Source organism: Octopus sinensis, linkage group LG2 (genome assembly GCF_006345805.1).
Source record: "Octopus sinensis linkage group LG2, ASM634580v1, whole genome shotgun sequence".
Classification (NCBI taxonomy): domain Eukaryota; kingdom Metazoa; phylum Mollusca; class Cephalopoda; order Octopoda; family Octopodidae; genus Octopus; species Octopus sinensis.
Window position 1 is genome coordinate 39,754,794 of NC_042998.1, and position 20,811 is coordinate 39,775,604.

Sequence of the window (20,811 nt, forward strand, 5' to 3'; positions counted from 1 at the left end):
ATGATGTACTACAGCCAGCTTTCTACAAGACACACCATGGTGCTCTCCTCCCAGTCAACAGTTATATTATCTGCATCTTTCATTTGTAAACAGCCTTTGGATTAAATCGTGTTCAGCAAAAAATATGTTAAAAGTTAATGAGGTGCTTCATTTATTATATGTGCAGCCAGCCAGAACACAGGATGATGGTTTTCAACAATGCAACATACATCAATAAGCAACTTCACAGAATTGTGTTAATTAGAACTACTTCATTTACATCTGCTGGTATAAAAAAAATGATAAACGTCACCCTTTTCAAGCCTAGCCAGGCTCATGGGCCCGGTTTCTGTGGTGTATGTGTTCCCCCTAGCTGGACGGGCTGCCAGTCCATTGCAGCGTTACTCAAGAATCAGGAAGAGAGAGTGAGAGAAAGTTGGGGTGAAAGAGTACAACAGGGGTCGCCACTGCCCCCTTCTGGAGCCTCGTGGAGCTTTTAGGTGTTTTCGCTCAATAAACACACACAACGCCCGGTCTGGGAATCGAAACTGCGATCCTCCAACCGTGAGTCCACTGCCCTAATCACTGGGCCATTGCACCTCCAATAATGGTTGTAGTATGGCGGCATGCACTGTAACAGCATGCTGCTACATCCACCATTTGTTGGTAAGTCCCTTCTGGAGGATGACACCTTTGGCCACTCAGGCAACAACTCTCTAACCCATGGGTTTGTTTAGGTAGTCATTGCTAGTGAGAGTTTTATGGGGTCGGAGTGCAAGCCCTACCTCAACCTCTTTTAGTCGCCTTTTACAAAATTCAGAGGAAACACTGGGCCTGTTCTTTAACATGCAAATCCCCACAGAGCAATAGTGTAATGCGAAATGAAGTGTTTTCCTCAAGAACACAATGCTGTCCGGACTGGGAATCAAACCCATGATTTGGCAACCATAAGTGCAACACCCTAACCACTAAGCTATGTATGTTCATGCTATTATGGCAAAATGAATATCTTAAATGACTTGAGCATGGCTGAATTGGTAGAGGAGCACTTTGTGGCATTTGGTTCCATTGTGAGGATAGAGTTTGTCATTCATCTTTATCATCAGGTTATACGAATAGAACTGGTTGAGAGTAGGAGTAGGTGGGAATCAGTTATATTACACTAGTATCATCCCTTACAAGTTGTACCTAAATCAGAAATTATTTCAATTAGAAGTTAGAGACTGAAACATTACAGTTTTTATATTAATATTACCATAATTAAGGCAGGAAGTATTAAAAGGTAAATTAGAAATAGACAATTCCAAACAAAATATTAATCTGTGTACTCTATATTAGTTGTGTTTTACATCAGAAAAAAGAAATAGCAGCCAAATATATCTCAAATTACAGATTCTGTTTTGAATAAAAAAACTTTAGGTAATGCAGTCTTATATAACCATAAAAAGACAAGCTGGTCATGGCTGGAACATCTTGGATCATAGGTTGACCCAGTCAAGGCTGACTGACCTAAGCTATGCATTATAAAGGAAGATCTTAAAACAGGTAAATCTAATGTCAGTGTCTCACAACTGACCTTGTTTCCTCAATACTTTTGGAAAAAATGCATATTTTTTAATGAAATTTTGAAGGTGTTCATTTTCGAAGATGTAAGTTACCATGATGAAGAATAAAGAACTGTTCATTTATTGCTCATCACTGCTTGGTACTGATGCTGCTCTTTTTATTTTGACCAGTTGGTCCATGAGCGCAATTTAGTCATTGACATCAATGGCATTTCCTATTCAGCAAGGCTGAAGAGCCAGAAATGCACATAGAAATTTGTTAGGAGGGAATACAGCTACACCTTTTACCATAAGAGAAAATTTTTTATCCACATTAACTACAGTGCATTTGCCTTTAGAAGTTAAAATATGTTATAAACCTATTTTGACTAACCTAAAGTACAATTTCAATTTTTGTTTTAAACCCTTAAACTGCATGTTAACCAATTTCCAAAGTACCTTTTCCTCCTTATTTTACTTCAGAATTCTGCATTTGGAAAGGGAACACAACATAATTTAGATCCTCTATAACATATCTGCACAAAATGTCATTTAAAAATATTCATTTACATACATACATAGTGATGACAATGATGATGATGGTTGTCCACTTGTGACCAAAGCAGATCATCACTGGCTATGTAAAATGCCAGCAATACCCATACATGAAGTTGTTGCAGTCAGCTTCACACTAGCATAGCTAGGAGGTGGCATAGGGGTGATTCACCCTGGGTGGCACTTTTAAAGGGATAGCACTTTTCATTCCGTTGTTGGCAATATGTGTTTTTTGTGGGGTCTAGGGGTGGCAAATGGAAAGGCTGCCCCGGGCAGCACATACTCTAGCTATGCTAGTGCAGCTTCACCCAGGTTTGTGTCTGTAGCTCCCATACTCAGCAACATGTCCTCCTACTCAGCCAGACATCAGATACTTGCCTTGCTGGCGATTATACAATCTAAAATTTTAGGTCCATTAAGGCTTGCACAGCAGCTCAGACACCCTTTCCACCCAACGGACATGATTGAGAATCAAGCTAGGGCAAGATATCCAGTGCCAATATGTGTCATAGACTCAAGAATGTGGGAACACCATAATCTCAAGCAGAAGACCCCCAAAATGTTCAATGTCATTCCTTGCATATTTGGTTTTATATCAGAGTGACTTTCTCCTAGAGACAGGCTTCAACAAAAGCTAAGTGGCGTCTTGCTCCCAGTTGTCTTCCAGTATGCAGTTCACCAACTCTACTCGGTGAGGAACATTGCCAGAAACTCAGCAGGATTAAAACATGTTTACATATGTATAAATGTATGTGACAACATCACAGTATCACTATTAGACCATTAGATGCTGTTATGCATGACTGGTCGCAATGCACTTCCAATTCTGTCTTGATTACACCATTCTTTTCCATCTTGACCCAAATTGCTCAACTAAATCATCTTCCAATCATCATGAAGACCTTCCAAATGGTGTTTCATGATCTCTTGGTTACCACTCAGCAACTACATTGGTTCACCTGTTGTGTGTGAACCTTGCTTACATATGTATGTAAAAATATTCCTTTACAGAGTTATGATATGATGGGGGCAGGGGTACCAAATGGTATTATTGCAAAACCTAAAAAGATGTTTAAGTTGGGGTGGATTTTTAATGACTCCTTAACTATTTAATTACTAATCAATTCTCTGAAGTATTCAAAGGCATTGGTAAGTTGAAAGACTTTGTTAAAATTGTCAATCAACCATGATATAAAACCTAAAAGACAGGCTGTAAAACAAATGCCGTTTTGTGCAAAGAAAGAATGAAAAGAAATTAAACATGCGTTAAGACTGGATATGATTCAAAATGTTAATGGCTTCCACAAGATGGGTTTCACCATTAGTTGGTGCAGCACTAAAAAAAGATGGCTGCATATATTTGTGTTTGAATCTAGTCAGAGCTTCAATGGAACTTACTGAAGCAAGCCAACACGCTTGCAATATTATCATGGGTGATGGCGTGGCTAAGGTGTTGGAATAGCCAAGTCCCCACATCGGCATCACTTGACACTAACGATGACAAGAACTTCACTGTTAATGGCCCAGCACCTCCGAGTATCTCAAATACCACAGGCTGGAAGAAATGGTTCACCGACAAGTCTCAATACTTAAGGATTTTGTTCTGTTCGGCTATGGAAGCAGTGACCATCCCATTTACTGCAGCATCTAGGATGGTGGAGGGAGTAAAGGAGTCACAGACTGTGACATCCCAGGTGAAGGACAAAGAGTAAGGCCATCTGGTCTCTTCCCATCATTTCTGGATAATCCTATCGGCTCCAGAACTGAGGGGATTTTAACCTGAGCCCACAGCTCATGTGAAATGACCAGCATTTAGGTGGCAAGACAGACTGTAAAGATCTGTGGAGTTGAGCTACCTAGCACAGTGACATCTCAGTCCCCCACAAATGTTGGCTCTCACTCTGAGTGCGATGGTGATGCAGAGCTCATCCAGCCTGAGTAAACCTCCTCCAAAGATGGCCACAGGCAAGACATTAATCCAGTTCCCCGAGAATTTCACACTTGTAGAAAGTAGGTGACACCTTGAAAATTGATCAGATTCATCAAGGAAAGAGCTGAAAGTGGCACCTGAACGCAGACTGTTTCATATTTTCTGCTTCCATCTATCCTCAACTGTAACAGGAACTGACAAACCCAGCTCTCTCACTGTAACAGAGTTTCATCCATCTTCCTGTTGGAACTAGTCCATGTTGGAAAGGAGAGGATGTTGCCAACCAAAGGGAAGCAAGCATGGATGGAGGACAGAAAATAGGGAAGAGATAGAGACAAGGGACTCTGAAGAGAGTCTGACATTGACCAAACATTTGAGTTCCCAGAATATTAGATTGCCAAACCTTGGTGGGGCTCCATTACCGCAAGGTTTTTTTTAAAAGTTACTCAAGGTTAACCATTCATGGATTGAAAGATGGTGTAGGGCAGGATTCGTGGCAGACGGACTGTAGACAGATACTTCGCTGCGGGCTAGCTAGGAAGCTGGTCAGCCGGAAAAAAAGGCCTTTCGAGAGGAGAAGGATAACGGAAGAATGTCAGCCGTGTGCGTGAAATGAATCTGAGGGAACTATACAAAAATAACTGACAGTTTAAGCCCTATTGTACCTAAAGTAATAAACCTTTAGTAAATGCATACTCGTCTCCACTCGTTTGTTTACGTATAGCTTAACAAAGGTATAACTGATGGCCTCGACAATCGAACAACAAACAGCTCCCGCCACCGAAACAAACATGGTTGGCAACAAAACACCACTGAGGCTACCACAGTTCTGGTCTAAGAGGACTGAGCTGTGGTTCGCGCAGGCGGGAGCTCAATTGGATATAAACAAGATAACGACCGACCAAACAAAGTACTTGCACGTTGTGGCGGCACTTGGACGAAGACACAGCAACGAGGGTGTTGGACATTTTAACCCATCCCCGACCAATAAACAAATACGCCATATTGAAAGATAGGCTCTAGTGGATACATTCCGATGCAACGAAAGAGAAGCGGCAGTCAGGATACTGGAGGAAGAATTAGGCGATTCCAAGCCGTCAGAACTGATGGACAGGATGTTGGCATTAGTCCTCCCGGTGAATCACCTTCCTTTTTGTTTACAGAAATATTCCTCCGTAGCTGCCACCTCAGGTCCAGGCCCTCATAACTCAGGCCGAAATCAAGGACCTGCGGCAATTAGCAAAGGCAGCTGACAGGCATTTTTTACTGAGTGGTGTCCTGGTCAACGCCATAGGGTCGGCTCCGAGACGTGGTAGGATTAAGCATAATGACCTGTGCTTCTACCATGCAAAGTTTGAAAAAAAGGCGACAAAATGTAAACAACCATGTAGCTTCAGAACCCCTTCACCAGTGAACCATTGAACACACTGGTGGCCGGCAGACATGACCAAATGCTCCTCTATGTCATACCGGCATCGGCAAGGGACCTCCGTCACGGAAAGCGTAGTCAACTATTAACAGCCGCCAACGGGTCCACAATTGAGGCATACGGTCGTTGCACCCCTTCCCTCAACATCGGCCCACGGATCTTTTCGGTTTGAACGGCAGATTTTTCTAGCGGTGTCATATGAAATTGTCACCCGTAATTATGACCCTAGTATCGATCTATTGCATTTCAATCTGTTTTAGGGTTAGGGTTAGGGGAAGGGTATCTTTTCTTCACAAATGTAAATAAACCCAATCTGTTTCTTAAACGAGGGACATATTCATACGGCACAGAATGTTTTCACCTCAATAGACGTCATTGATTGGTTGAAATTGCAGAAATTGAAGAAAAAAACAACAAATATCTTACAAAGTATAGGATTTTCTCAATAAGCCAAAAGAAAAAGATGTTTGATAAACACATTCTACTAGTATACGAAGTTTAAAAGTGTTTAGTTACGTGGGAATTATTTTAAAAACTGTCGGTCAAACCGAAAAGATCCCGGCCCACGAAAATACACACAGTCATTCACCATCGCCGATGCCCATCAGCCCATAATCGGTGCAGACTTACATTTGCTACTGGTGAATTTGCGGGGAAGACGACTCCTCGACAGCAACACATACGACGCTTCCGTGCCTCTTGCAACATCTGCACATGCCGCCCACCGCATAGCAACCATCTCGCAGACCAAGAACGAATTCTCAGATCTTCTTGTTAGTCGCCCCAATCTCACCACTCCAACATTCTCCAAACCTACAGCCCACCATGGGGTGACACACTACATCACTACCGGCCCTCAGTGCACAGCCGCGCACGTCGTCCATCACTAGACAAACTTGCAATCGCAAAGGCTGAATTCGAGAATATGGAGGCCTTGGATATTGTTCGCCGATCAAGCAGTCCCTGGTCATCACCCCTGCATGTGGTCCCCAAATCCAACGGAGGTTATCGACCCTGCGGAGATTACCGCCGTCTCAACGCAGACACGACACCCGATCGCTACCACCTCTGGCCCGATTCAGCCATGTCAACATCGACCTTGCCCACCCACCCCGCCACCTTCACGGGGTTGCTCGTACCTACTGACCTTGGTGGACCGCTACACCCGTTGACCTGAAGCCATCCCTCTCCGCAGTACAGAAACACAAGAAGTCAGCCGAGCTTTCATCGCAAATTGGGTCGCCCGTTTCGGTGTCCCAGATAGCATCTCATCCGATAGGGGTTCACAATTCACCTGAAAGCTGTGGAATGACATGTGTGGCCTTTTCAGAATCACAATGAACCACATAACAGCCTACCACCCACAGGCCAACGGATTAGTGGAGAGATTTCACCGTCGCCTGAAGGAATCACTGACAACCAGGTTTAACTGGCCAAACTGGATCGACCAACTCCCATGGGTAATGCTGGGAATCCGCACTGCCCCAAAAGAAAATCTCTACACTTCCTCCGCGGAAATGGCGTACGGTGCTCCCTTTACAGTGCCAGGAGAGTTCCTTCCGAATACGAATTCAGACCCGGATGTCAAAAGGTACCTCGCTCAACTAAGACAGCGTGGCCAGTTGCGCCCTGTTCCCATGTCGTCACACGGTACACCCAGAGAATCCGTATCAAATGACCTCTGCACGGCTAACTTTGTGTTCGTTCGACGTGACACACGACGAAGACCCCTCCAGTCACCCTACGACGGTCCATATCAAGTTATACACCCGGGAGATAAAACATTCCAACTCCTAATTGGTGGACAAGACACAGTCTCCGTCGATAGATTGAAACCAGCCCATCTTGATATTGATAGCCCGTCCAGGTGGCCCAACCACCAAACAGGGCCGTCCTAGACAGATCATACCAGCCCTTGACAAGGAACAATCACCAAAGAATTGAGTAACCACACGCAGGGGCAGGACAATTAAAACGCCATCCCGTTTCCAGTGACAGTTTACAGTTCTGAGAGGGGGGAAGCTATGTAGGGTACGATTTGTGACAGACGAACTGTAGACAGATACTTCGCTGCGGGCTAGCTAGGAAGCTGGTCAGCAGGAAAGAAAAGGACTTCCGGGAGGAGAAGGATAACAGAAGAATGTCAGCCACGTGCGGGAAACGAATCTGAGGGAACTATACAAAAATAACTGACGACTTAAGCCCTATTGTACCTAAAGTAATAAACCATTAGTAAATGCATACTCGTCTCCACTCGTTTGTTTACGTATAGCTTAACAAAGCTATAATGGGCTAGAAAGCTCTGACAGTAATTGGGACTCCGGAGAGCACCATGCTGATGAAGGAAGAACCGTGATAGAAGGAAAGGAGTTTGTAAACAGGTTTACAGTCTGCTGATGTGAATCTGGAGGGTTGAGGAGCCAGAGGTTGCATTTGGACTGTTGATGCTAAAGCCCCTACGACGAAGTTCCTCAATCATTCTCCTCACAGTTGCAAGGACCCTATCTGGGTCCCTCCCAAACAAGCATCATTAAGTTACCAAATATTCAAGTCCGGGCCAGCTTCCATCTTGGTAACATCGTCAATATCCAGTGCGAATAGAGCTGGTCCTAGTGGGTCACCCTGTTGGACTCCAGATGCAGATGGGATGAGTTGGTCACCAAAGGAGAGATAGGATGGTTCCTGATGAGATTACCAAGCAAAGTGATAGAGCTATAGAGCATTTTCCCTTATTGCATGGAGGATGACATCCTGAGTGCTGGAATTGAAGGCACCCCTGAGGTCTAGTTTGAAGATGACCTTTGGAGACTCAGAAGGCAAGTTGCTGAAAACCCTAATGGCATGAGCAGCAGCCTCACAACCTAGCATTGCACCCACTCCTAGCTGAGTAGGGAAAAATTCGGTGGACAGGCAGTTAGAAACCGAGGACAGACACACTTTTACTGTGAGTTGTTGCAGAGTACAACCAACTGATATGGAGTGGAGGTCACCATTGGGCTTTCTGAAAAAATTAATTCAGTGATTATCGCGTAAACTATTTTATATAATGCTGCAAAAAAAAAAAAAAAAAATTGTCTTTAGTGATGACCCAATGCCATATTTAGAACACTCAATCTTTTTCTTCCTTTCTTTTTATCTTCTTCTCTTCTCTCTCTCTACCCGCACACAAACACACAAGTGTGTGTGTATTTTCAGTTCAACTCTTTCCCAACATCAATATATAAAACAAACAAACAAACAAACAAACAAACAAAAACAAAAAAACTCTCTCATCCTGTACTGAAATCGATTCATTCGAATCAGTGTCAGAATGAATGACGCAGTTTCTGCAAACTAATAAACTCATCCACCAGTCACATCACAACAATTTCTTTCTTCCTTTTTTTAAATATTTTCTTCGTTCACCCCAATGATTATATATATATAAAATATCGTCATTCGTTGGGAGGCATTTTATTACTGGAATCAGTAATTAGCAATTGTTAGCATCTATTTCGGACTAAACCGGTGCCCGCGCGCACCAAGTAACAGGCTACAAAAACAATCCAAACAGCAACAGAGCGACACATCGATATTATATATTGGCAATTAACCATTCTTTCGTTAGTAAACTGCATTTACGTCAACGAAACATGTGGAACAAAAGAATGCCTAATATCTATATGGACATTAACCATTAAGTATTCTTACTACGGATAAAAATGTTATAGAAATACGTAACTGGAACTTTAAAGAAAAACAGCAACCATTGACCGTGGACAAAATTACTTTTGTTGTGGTGACGCAATGTATTCATAATTTACAAGTGAAACCACATTGAGGCACCCGGCAGCTTATTTTAACCGATTGGGTTGAAACATCCCTAACATTGTAGCAACACATTCGTTGTGGAGTCAAGCCCCTGGACTCTCATCTCCCTCATCTATTTCTCTCTTCTCTGTGTATAACTGCTTGATTATATTTATCTCTGATCGCTGCGATATATTAGCTACTGTTACTGATCTATATCCGTCGTATATACTAACATAACAGCTACTAATAGTTATCTATTGCTCTCAGACATGGCTTTACCATTAACACAATCACCGACACGGGTGGTTTTAATTGCTTGTGGATCTTTTAACCCTGTCACCAATATGCATTTGAGGATGTTCGGTAAGTTAAAGGTCCTTTAGTAATTTCCATTTAATAACATAACCATCATTGATACGTGTTTACAGACATACATACATACACACACACACACATACATACATACATACATGCACACACGCATACACACACACACACGCAATTAACTGCTTAAATTCTAATTATTTTAGATGTAATAAAGGCCAATTTGCGCTGGAAAACTAAAGGAGAATGGCTGTTGTGTTTGAGTTCCGTCCTACCAGTTGGTTTATTCCATTTCTTTCCCAAATTAGTGTCTAACCTCCAGATACATACACACAAAAATATAAATATCTATACACACAGACACGTACATGCACGCACACACATAACATGACATACGTATATGTGCGAATTTATGTATGTGTGTGTGTATGCATAGCTAAACACTTGAAAGCCATCCAGAAATTAAATTCGTCCGATGAAATCGAAAGTGAAAGTGAATATAACGAATCTAGAAATGTCATAAACAGCTTTTTCGGTCGTCTGATAATTTAGAATTCATACATCTCTGTTTAGAAACTTGTTTCTAATCAGGCTAATTATTGTCTTTTGAAGCGGAAATATAAATTCATGAAGTGGGGAACCTATGAAATTTGAATGTCCCCAGTGATGGTAGATTGTATGTGTGCGTGTGTATAGAAAGAGATATATTTATTATTCTTACATTAGAATCTTGACAGTGACTTCGAAATTTCAGTCAGCTTAAGCCATCGTTGAACTGGCCAAAACTTCCAAGTTTTTCTTATATAAGAATAATAAATTCGCACTCTACAAAAATAGAGTAACCCTTTCAAATCAATGTAAAATTGTTTTTATTATATTATTATATCTGGGGATGGTCATGTTTTTGCCAATTTAACACGCACTATATCCTTGGTATTCAGTTAAGCTTTATTCTTATTATTGTTATTTTAGTGTCTTTTGTAAATCTTTCGTCACACGTCCTGTGACCTCTTCAGCGACTCTCCATCCCACGTATAATCTCCTGTTCTGTTTAGTCCATTCTGTCTTTTCATGACCATCTCCAAATATAACAATTTCTGATTCAACACAAGATTTTACGACAGGAATCTTGCAAAAAATTACAAAAACGAAATGTTTTTATTATAACTGAACATAATTGATATATGTATATATTTATTTGTACACACATGATGATGGCCATCCACTCGTGACTGAGGAAAACCAGTACTGACCTTTAAGAACATTGTGTATTCAAGACTACCTTATACTTCACACTTCCATCTCTGTTGGTGACTAACAAACCTTGCTTTTGACAAACATGCACGACTGCAAGCATTGTAGACCAAGCGTTCTCTATTCATTACACTAGCAGTGTGTTTTCGAGCAGTACTCTTGAATGAAGAATGCATGCTCTTTCAAAGTTATCGACTCCTTCCTTTACCTGTTTCCGCCATTCATGGTGATGACAAGCATTGCTCTCCCAGTCAGCCTCCCACATTTCACAGGCCTTTAACAAGGACTTTACACACTCCTTAAATTGCAGTTTTGGCTTCTGCCAGGATTGCTTTCCACTAATAAGTTCCCCATATAGTATCTGTTTAGGGATCCTGCTATCATTCATTCTAACAAGGTGTCCAGTCCAATGTAACTGGTATTTGTGCACCATCGCCTCAATACTCAGGATATCAGCTTTCCTCAGAACCTGCGCATCTGGAGTTTTTAAGGTCCAGCCAACATTCAGAAAGTGTCTCAGACATCTCTGATGAAAGCGTTCAAGGACATTTACATTATGTTTGTAAAAGGTCCCTATCTCACAGGAGTAAAGGAGCGATGTCAGTACACATGCACGGTACATAGCAATTTTTGTTTGCCTTGTGATGCCATGCTGGGACCAGACATGAGACTGAAGAGACCGGAAGGAATCTGTTGCTCTCTGCAGCCTGAAAGATATTTCAACATTCAGGGAGCAAGAACAGCTGAGTGTGCTGCCCAAGTAGACAAACTTGTCTACCACCTTCGGAATTGTTCCTTCAACAAAAATAGCTGGTTCCACATATGGTTTCCTGGTGCAGGCTGGAACATTACCACAGTCTTGTCCAGGCTAATACTAAATCCAAATGCCTTGGAAGAAGCAGAAATATGATTCACGAGTATTTACATATCATCCGTTGTATGAGTGACTAAGTCACAGTCATCTGCATAAAGGAGATCAAGAATGAGTGACTGGAAAACTCTTGGGTTGGCAGCAAATCGACACAGCTTGAAAAGACAGCCAGAAGATTGATACCTAACATATATACCAGGAGAGATGTCCACAGAAAAAGCAGGAGTAAGAGAAGCAGCAAAGTACAGAGAAATGAGAGTTGGGACAAGGATATCACCCCGCTTGACACCATACTCTACAGGAATGGGACCCACCATGCCACCACCAACATTGACCCAAACTGCCATCGATCATGAAATAATTTGATCATTGATAGAAAGTGATCTGGGCATCCAAGTTTGCCAAGTATTTTCTGTAGAGAGCCCCTGTTCACAGTATCAAAGGCCTTGATCCATGTTCTGCTCATAGCACTTCTGCATCTGTCTTGCTGTGAAAATCATATCCATTGTTCCTCTTCTAGATCTGAAACCATATTGAGATTCACATAGGGCATCATTTACGAGACACCTATTCAGGCAGGTAAGAAGAATACTTGCCAGGATCTGACAGTAGAACAATAGCTCTGTAGTTGCTACACTCTGCTCTGGCTCCCTTTCCTTCATAGGGAGGAAGAATAATTGCATCCTCCCAGCCCTTAGACATTGTACCATCCCTTCAAATTACACTAATAAGTTCATGAAGGAACTGTGTGATGTGATCACTACCAAATTACAGGACCTCAGCACAAATACCATTCTTACCCGGTGCCTTACCAAGATTCAGTTTACTTTTTGCTGTCATTACTTTGTCATTATATATATATATATATATATGCCAGCGCCGCCTCGACTGACTTCTGTGCTGGTGGCACATAAAAAGCACCATCCGAACGTGGCCGATGCCAGCGCCGCCTTGGCCGGCTTCCGTGCTGGTGGCACGTTAAAAGCACCAACCGATCGTGGCCGATGCCAGACTCCCCTGGCACCTGTGCCGGTGGCACGTAAAAAGCACCCACTACACTCGCGGAGTGGTTGGCGTTAGGAAGGGCATTCAGCTGTAGAAACACTGCCAGATCAGACTGGAGCCTGGTGCAGCCCCTGGCTTCCCAGACCCCAGGCTTCCCAGACCCCAGTTGAACCGTCCAACCCGTGCTAGCGCGGAAAACGGACGTTAAACGATGATGATGAGGATTAATATATAAGATGTTCAGATAAGCAACCTTGTTTTCGAACCAAGTACACATCTAAAACCCCCTTTTCAGTGCAAATTATAATTACCTCCACCAAGGAAGGAGGTTATGTTTTCATTGGCGTTGGTTTGTCCATCTGTCCGTCTGTGTGCAAAATAACTCAAAAAGTTGTGAACTGTATTTGATGAATCTTGTAGGAAAAGTTGGTAATGACACAAGGAACAGATGATGAAATTTTGGTAGTGATCCGGGAATTTTTATGGATTCTTGAAGGATTTTTCATTTGTTATATTTACTTTACAAGGTTATGTTCTTTGATTATCTCCCTTGAAAACACGTTCATCGTTTCCACGTAACCTATGGTGGCGTTGCTGTTTTCAAAGTTTATTTTCGTTTCTCTATTAGTAATTTTACTCGCGTATCTATCTTAAAATGAGCTTGGCGGAGGTCTGCGCTCTCCGAGTGCTTTTCTAGTCACTTTATTATTTCATTTCATTATCTATGTAAACACAGTTTCATCTTCCATGCTATATGTTTAAAGAAAAAAACTTAAGCTCTCTTCGTTCAATCCAACTCTCCCTCTTTCTCCCTCTCTTTCATGCTCATTTATTATTGTCATTTATTCATTCAGTTATCTAATTTTGTTATAGTTTGGATGACCAAAAACTGTTGGTTGTAGCTCTAGTTAAGAATGCAGATGCCCAATTCTGTCTCATTATTATCATTAATATTTTTTCACACTGACAGCCTGAGTTTTTGCCATTTCGTGGTATGCCTGGGCATATGGTGTAATGGTTATAGGCGTATGCTACTAATCCCAAGATTGCGAGTTCAATTCCAGGCAGTGCCTTGAATAAATAATAATAATAATAATAATAATAATCATATTAATAATAACACCAGCAACAAAATACCTTAGGAATGAGAACCCAGGGTTGGGTTCAAAATTCTACCAGGACACCTGATGAAGGGTGGAGAGTAAATCAGCCGAAACATGATAACAACAAACAAAATGAAGACACATATCTGTCCAATGTAAATAATGGAGAGATCCCTTATTTGAAAACAGATAGGGGCTAACATCAGGAAGGACATCATCATCTTCATTTAACGTTCGTTTTCCATGCTGGCATGGGTTGGACGGTTTGACTGAAAACTGGTAAGCTGGAGAGTTACACCATGTTCCAATTTGATTTGGCATGGTCTCTGCAGCTGGATATTCTTCCTAACATCAACCACTCCAAGAGTGTAGTGGATGCTTTTTTTTTGTGCTACCAGTGCAGTTACCAGTCACACAGCACTGACATCAGCCATGACTATGACCTCACTTGGCTTGATAGGTCTTCTCAAGCACGGTATGTCACCAAAGGTCTCAATCACCTGTCACAGCCTCTCTGAAGCCCAACAACTGAACTGTACTTTTTACATGCCACTGGCACGGGTGCCAGTTATGTGAAACTGGCATAGGCTATGACTATGATTTCACTTGACTTGACAGGTCTTCTCATGCATGGCATATTGGCCAAAGTTCAAGGGTATTTTTTATGTACCAGTTACACAACACTAGCATTGGCCATGGCTATGATCTCATTTGACTTGCTGGGTCTTCTGCTCAAGCACAGCATATCGCCAATGGTCTTGGTCACCTATCATTGTCTCCGTGAGGCCCAATAGTCAAAGATCATGCTTCACCACTTTGTCCCATGTCTTCCTGGGTCTACCTCTTTCACAGGTTCCCTCCACTGTTAGAGTTCATCACTTTGTCATACCAGTGCAGTTGTTTCTTTTGTACACCACATCTGATGTGTCTTATGCCCAACTTTTCTCTTAAGATGCCTACACTCTGTTATGCATGCACGCTGACTTTACATATCTAGTGGAGCATACTAGCTTGATTTCTTGCAAGTCTACACATGTCCTTGGTGGTCACAGCACGTTTCACTGCTATGTAGCGTCGCTGTTTGTACACAGACATCCATAAAACAATGCCATATCATTCTAACCTGTCTCTGTGTGGGAAAACAGACGTAAAATGAATGACAAAATATATATTTAATATAAAAAAAATTTTTTTAATGGAAAACAAAAAAACTAGAATGTAAAGAAATTTGTGATGATGGCCAAAGGCAGTGAATAAAATATGTAAATGTTTGTTTGGGTATTCTGCGATATTTTATTAAGGATTGGATACTTACAGGAAATATCCAAAGGAAAAAATTATGAAATTGTAACATTTAAATAAACTGATTTAATCATCATTTAACATCTGTTTCCCATAGAGATGGAGGAGAGATTCTGTCTTTCTCTTTATCATCATTTTACTTTTTTTTTTTCCCTGCTTTCATAAGGTACAACATACCTCATATCTTACCACTTGTTGCACTCATTTCTTATGTTCCATACACATCAACAATGAACCAATCACTAAGTTTTGTCTCTGGAATTATGTTTTTTGTTTTGCTTATCAAATACTGAGATGTAAAGGCAATTTTAAGCATGAATTTTTCAAAATTTGTCAGGGTTCAGTCAAGTCTTGTACACTTTTAAGGACCCATTAATTGATACTTCTAATTATACACATACCTAGATTATGCTCACACACATACAGCCAACACACCAGAAATTAACACCTCCATAAGCAAACATTCTCAAAAACATTCTTCTATAACAACTAAAATCTTTCAACATTACAGAGATTATATAATTTTACAGTCTACCTTCTCTAATCATAAACAACTAAAACCCTTCAATGTCACTGCAAATACTGGGCCACACAATCTCTGGGGATTTCTTGTGACTGCTTTATACCCCCACCCTGCCACCACACACATTGTCAAAACATCATCATTAAGACCAGATTTCCTATTCAGGTTCAGAAAATACTTTGGTTCTGATCTCTTGTGGGTAATTTTTCAAAACTTGAGTGTAGCTTGCATCAGAATATGTGTTGCAGTGGATGTGAATTTAAAACTTTTGAATTAATAGTATAATAACTATAATAATAATTGAAGCACTTACACACATACGTGTGTGTACCTGTGAATGTTCAGATTCACCACATTAATCCACTTTTGTCTCTCACTTTTAGAACTAGCTCGAGATTCTCTAAACAAAACAGGAAGATATCAAGTTGTTGGTGGAATTATGTCTCCTGTCTCAGACTTTTATTCCAAAAAGGTCAGTGTGCTATTTTTTTTTACCATTGCCAAAATTCAACATCTATTTTTTTTATATATTAGGAGGGCCTCTTAACTGTTTGTATTTTGCTTTTATTTATTTTCACTTCTTAATTTCCAACAAGCATTGGAATGAATTTGCAAACTGTATACCACATATATTGGTGTATACTACAACTGGGTGTATGAGACAACCCGCCAGGATTTCCATTTAAAAAGTGGGTTTTGAGCTATACTTGCTGTATAAGACTACTCCAAGCTTTTGCAGAAAATAGCTTGGGCGCCAAAGACATGAGATTCATAGCTAAAGGAGTCAGGTGAGCTTCCCCAGTGACCCTCAAAGCCAAAACAAACAAGCTTTTGATGGTTTTATAGATATTTCAAAATTATGGTGGTATGATGCTAGGTGTTTCCATTAATTTGTCCAAACCCTGTACATATATATACATATATATATATATATATATATATATATATATATATATATATATATATATATATATATATATATATATATATATATATATACTAGCAGCATAGCCCAGCGTTGCCCGGGTATGTAAGAGCCCCTAGTAGGCAACGACTAATCCCAATCTAGTCCTTTCCCTCTAGGGAACGAAGGCGCATGTGTAGGTTGCAATGTCTTCTCTTCACTCGAATACTTCTGTGTATACAATGTTCCTAGCTGTCCCTTTGGGCGAAAACATGAAAACATCATTGCGCCTCCCAACGTGTGAACAGCCCACGTAGAGTTGACCGTGGGCGAAGCACTGTTCGCCCAAATGTAACCCAGCGACTTGTAGCATTTGGCCTTGGGATTTATTGATGGACATTGCAAAGCAGAGTTTAACAGGAAACTGAGAATGCCTGAAGTGGATTGGTAGGTCAGCACCTGACGGTTGAAGGTGCATGCGTGGAATGAAGACGTTGTCTCCCTTCCCACAACTGGTAAGTATTGTGGCCGTTATTAAATGTGGTGCCAAATGTTTCACAACCACACGTGTGCTGTTGCTCTGTTTAGGTGGAACCAAATTCCTGATGAGCATAATGGGTGCACCGACTTTTAACTTCAGGATGTGTAGCGGCAGGCCTGGCGGTTCAAGTGAATTCAGGAATTCAACAGGATAATCGGCAAGCTCGGTGGGGTCTGCTGTCCTATCTATAGATTTGTAGACGTGAACATCACCAGGAATAGCTTCAAGTAGCTGGATATTGATGGAGTTGACGGTTGTATTTTTGGGTGCGAGAATAGCTCTGCCTGCCAGCCATTTTAGGTCGCGTAAATTGTTTTGTAGGGCGTGGAAGACAGCGTCCCGGAGGCTAGCAGGGGTGTCGACAGTGGTGCAAAGTGAGTCCAGTTGAACGCAGCCATCCGCATCAGCCAGCATCCAATTTTCACCGAGCAATAAAAGGTCCCTGGAGAATGCAGCGGATCCACTGTCACCAATCAACTGCACGTGCATGTTATTTTGGAGGTGCAAGGGCTGCACATGTGCCCAAAGAGCTGACGACTTAAGGCACGCGCACACGGCATCGGTACGGGTTCCTTTTGAAATAACAGGTAGAGTCTGCCTGAAGTCTCCTGAAAGAAGTAAAGTCAATCCACCCATGGGGGCCGTAGAGTCTCTGATGTCTTGCAGGGACCTGTCCAGTGCCTCAAGGGCACCTTTGTGTGCCATAGTGCACTCGTCCCATACGATGAGTTTGCATCTGCGTAGAATGTCGGCCTGTTCTGAGTTCTTGGCGATGTTGCAGATAGGTGACTCAGACTTTGCCAGATCGAGCGGGAGTCTGAAGGCAGAGTGGGCGGTTCTGCCACCCGGAAGCAACGTGGCCGCGATACCAGAGGAAGCTACAGCCAGGGCAATGTCCGTGTTGCGTCTGACCTCTGCCAGAATTAGTTTCGTGACAAAGGTTTTGCCCGTGCCGCCAGGTGCGTCAAGGAAGTAAATCCCCCCATGTTGCTGTCTGACAGAGTCTACGATGGTGTTGTAGGCTATGCGCTGGTCTGGAAGCAGTCGTGGTTCATTATCTTGGACGTACTGGTGCAGTTCCTCAATGCAGTAGGAAGTTTCGCGTAACAATTCAACAGACATAACATTGGCATGTTCACGTGTGGGTGGTGGAAGGCCGTACTCCGTTAAAGCAGAGCCACCCATATCGATGACAGCGTCTTCGAGTTGAATAAGTGCAAAATTGTAAATGAAGTTGGTGAACGTGATCTCGACGGAAGGGCAGTGTTGCTGAGCCGTACGTAAGAAGGCCTGCGACATGTCATCCCTGTATTTGATCCAGAGACTTAGTGGGTCACTAAGCTGACGTTTTTGAAGATGGATTGCGTAAAGATGTCGTAGGGCCGAAGGCGTTTGCAGTAAAGCGCCCTCTGCCATAGTGGCGTCCCACTGGGAGTCATCCTCTAGAAGGCCAAGTCTCATACATGCTTCCCTGAAGGTGTCGCACAGAACCCCATTGACGGTACGTATATTGCCGAAACCTGTTGGACCAGTGACCTCATGTAGAAGGAGACGGAGGTAGAAGCATTCTTGCTGGTTTGGTGGGATGTTGTAAACTCGACCCAGGCAGGAGTCAAACTTGACACCTGGGAAGCCTTCGACATTTTTGACGGATTTCCGTCGAACCCAGGTGTTGTTATACCACACGAAGTACGATGGGACCTGGGGGTACAAAAGCGTTCGAGCGAAGCCATCACGTTGGCATAATTTGAAGAAACCGGTCAACATTGTGTCTTTAGGGTTGGTGGCTACCTGCGCAGCAGTTTGCTCTGTGAAGTAAATCCTCTGTCCATTTTCCAAGTGTACAGCAAGCTGCACCACAGCCGGGTGTCTCTGATGGAGCGGGTAGCCGTAAATGTGCCAAAACGCTTCGTTGCTGCTGAGGTACCGGCCTGCCAAGTAGTTGGACACTTCGTCGCGACTGGTGGTCCTCTGGATGCTGAACATGGCAGCATCGCTGCCCTTGTTGATATATTTGCAGACATATTGTATTGACCTGATGGAGCTGCAGAACTCAACGTTGACGTGTGCTTTGAATATCTTTGACAAAAGAGGACAGTAGGGGACAATGTAGCTGTTGTCCACTTGATGTCGCCCAACCGTAATCGTGCGGCCTCCATTGCCTGGACTCCTTCGTTTGTACAGCGGATACCCATCGCCGCCTGTTTGAGTCTCCAAAGTGAACTGTTTAGGGAATCCCTTTGAGCAGGCTAATCCGTTTTTGCAGCATGGTGTGTTGGCGTAATTTGGTCCACAGGGCCCGAGTACCATGGTAGTGCGGACAATTTCGTACAGTTCGGGGTCTTCATCGGGGTCAGGAATCTCGGCGGAAATGAATTTGTCAATGTCATTAGTCTCGATTTTATTAGTTAGCCAAATTAAAATGTGAGCATGTGGCAAGCCCCTCTTTTGCCACTCGATCGAAAGCATGTGGCACCTGACATGCCCGAAAATCTGACCCTTAACTATCAAATCCATCATTTTGCCCAAATTCAGAGGGAAAACCCTAGCAACGATGTCATGTCGATGGGTGTGAGACTGACCCGGGAGGAGTTGCGAGTGATCTTGTTGCAGTTGGGATTGCACGTGTAGGTGATAAAGAGGTCCGGCCGGCCGTAAATGCGCACTTAGGTCAAGGCGTCTTGGATCCTTTCACGCATATATCGCGGTCCTCCAGTGAAGGTGGAGAGTAGAATGCATGGCTTGCCGATGTTGCGAGGGTCATTTTCTTGTTGCAAGCCGTCACGGAGATGAATGTAGGAGTCGGAGCGAAGTTTGGTCTGATTAAGTTTAATGTATAGCAGCCTTTCCGATTCCATTTTGGCGGCCATGTCAACAACGAACTGGTTGAATAGCTGACGACAATGGGGCAATAAGTTGAACTCACCCTCCCTGACCATGAACGGGTATGAGTAGAACGCCCTGCAGGAAACCGTCTTTGATGCCGCAGTAGTTTGATTGGAGGGCTGCCGTAAAGGAATTCCGATGTGGTAGCCGTCTTCCCTATAAGGGAAAAGCAATGGATACTGAAGTGCGTCATAAGATCTGTGAGTCTCGCTGATCCTGCATAGGCTGTTACCACGGGAGGAGATGATTATGTCACGGCTGTTGTGTTGCTCTCTGTGTATGACTGCGGCAATTTCGTTGCACGCAGGTGCGTTGAAATGGCGTTCATGCTCCCCGTGGGGTCATTTATCAGCATCAATGACAACGGTGAAGTTTGGAGACGGAGCACTGTCCAAGGCATACCAGAAGCTGCAGACGTAGCTGTTGATATCATGAAGCATGGTTTGGAGACGGAGAAGAACGTCTTTGCGGGGAACATAGCATGTACCCGGTATTATTCCAAGGCATGCATCAACCTGCTGGTTGTAGTCGGCAATGAAGTAGATTTGGAGGAAAGAAGACTGCTGAATCTCGTCTGGCAGAAGTGACCCAGTAAGATGGTAGACCTATCCCTGCACTTTGAAAGTAGGCATCCAGCCTTTTCTAGGAGGAATTTTGGCCCTGAAAGAGGTCATTTGGAATGAGCAGTTGTACTTTCGAATGATTTCAAGAAATTGTGATGATTCAGGGGTTAAACCTGCCGCGAGATCCTTCAGTGGTTGAGGTGGTTCCCGTAGGGGTGGCAGGTCCACTTTGCCACCAGAGCAGCACAAACCAGGTGGCTCTCCGGGCCATTTCTTGGCTTTGCAAAACTGGCATACAATTGTCAT

At 42.8% G+C, this 20,811-nt stretch overlaps 2 protein-coding genes across 2 annotated transcripts in view; both read left to right on the plus strand.

The window, feature by feature from the left end:
- The first annotated feature begins 6,774 nt into the window (after positions 1-6,774).
- Positions 6,775-7,335, plus strand: LOC115224519. Its single transcript, XM_029795432.1, has one exon. It carries the CDS (start codon positions 6,775-6,777, stop codon positions 7,333-7,335), a length of 561 nt encoding a protein of 186 aa, XP_029651292.1.
- Positions 7,336-8,973: 1,638 nt separating this feature from the next.
- Positions 8,974-20,811, plus strand: part of LOC115231955 (nicotinamide/nicotinic acid mononucleotide adenylyltransferase 1-like) — a 35,259-nt gene continuing 23,421 nt past the window's right edge. The window contains exons 1-2 of the mRNA XM_029801839.2: positions 8,974-9,592; positions 15,995-16,083. Coding sequence (XP_029657699.1) covers positions 9,499-9,592; positions 15,995-16,083 — 183 coding nt within the window. The 5' untranslated portion in view covers positions 8,974-9,498. The remainder of the gene's footprint in view (positions 9,593-15,994; positions 16,084-20,811) is intronic.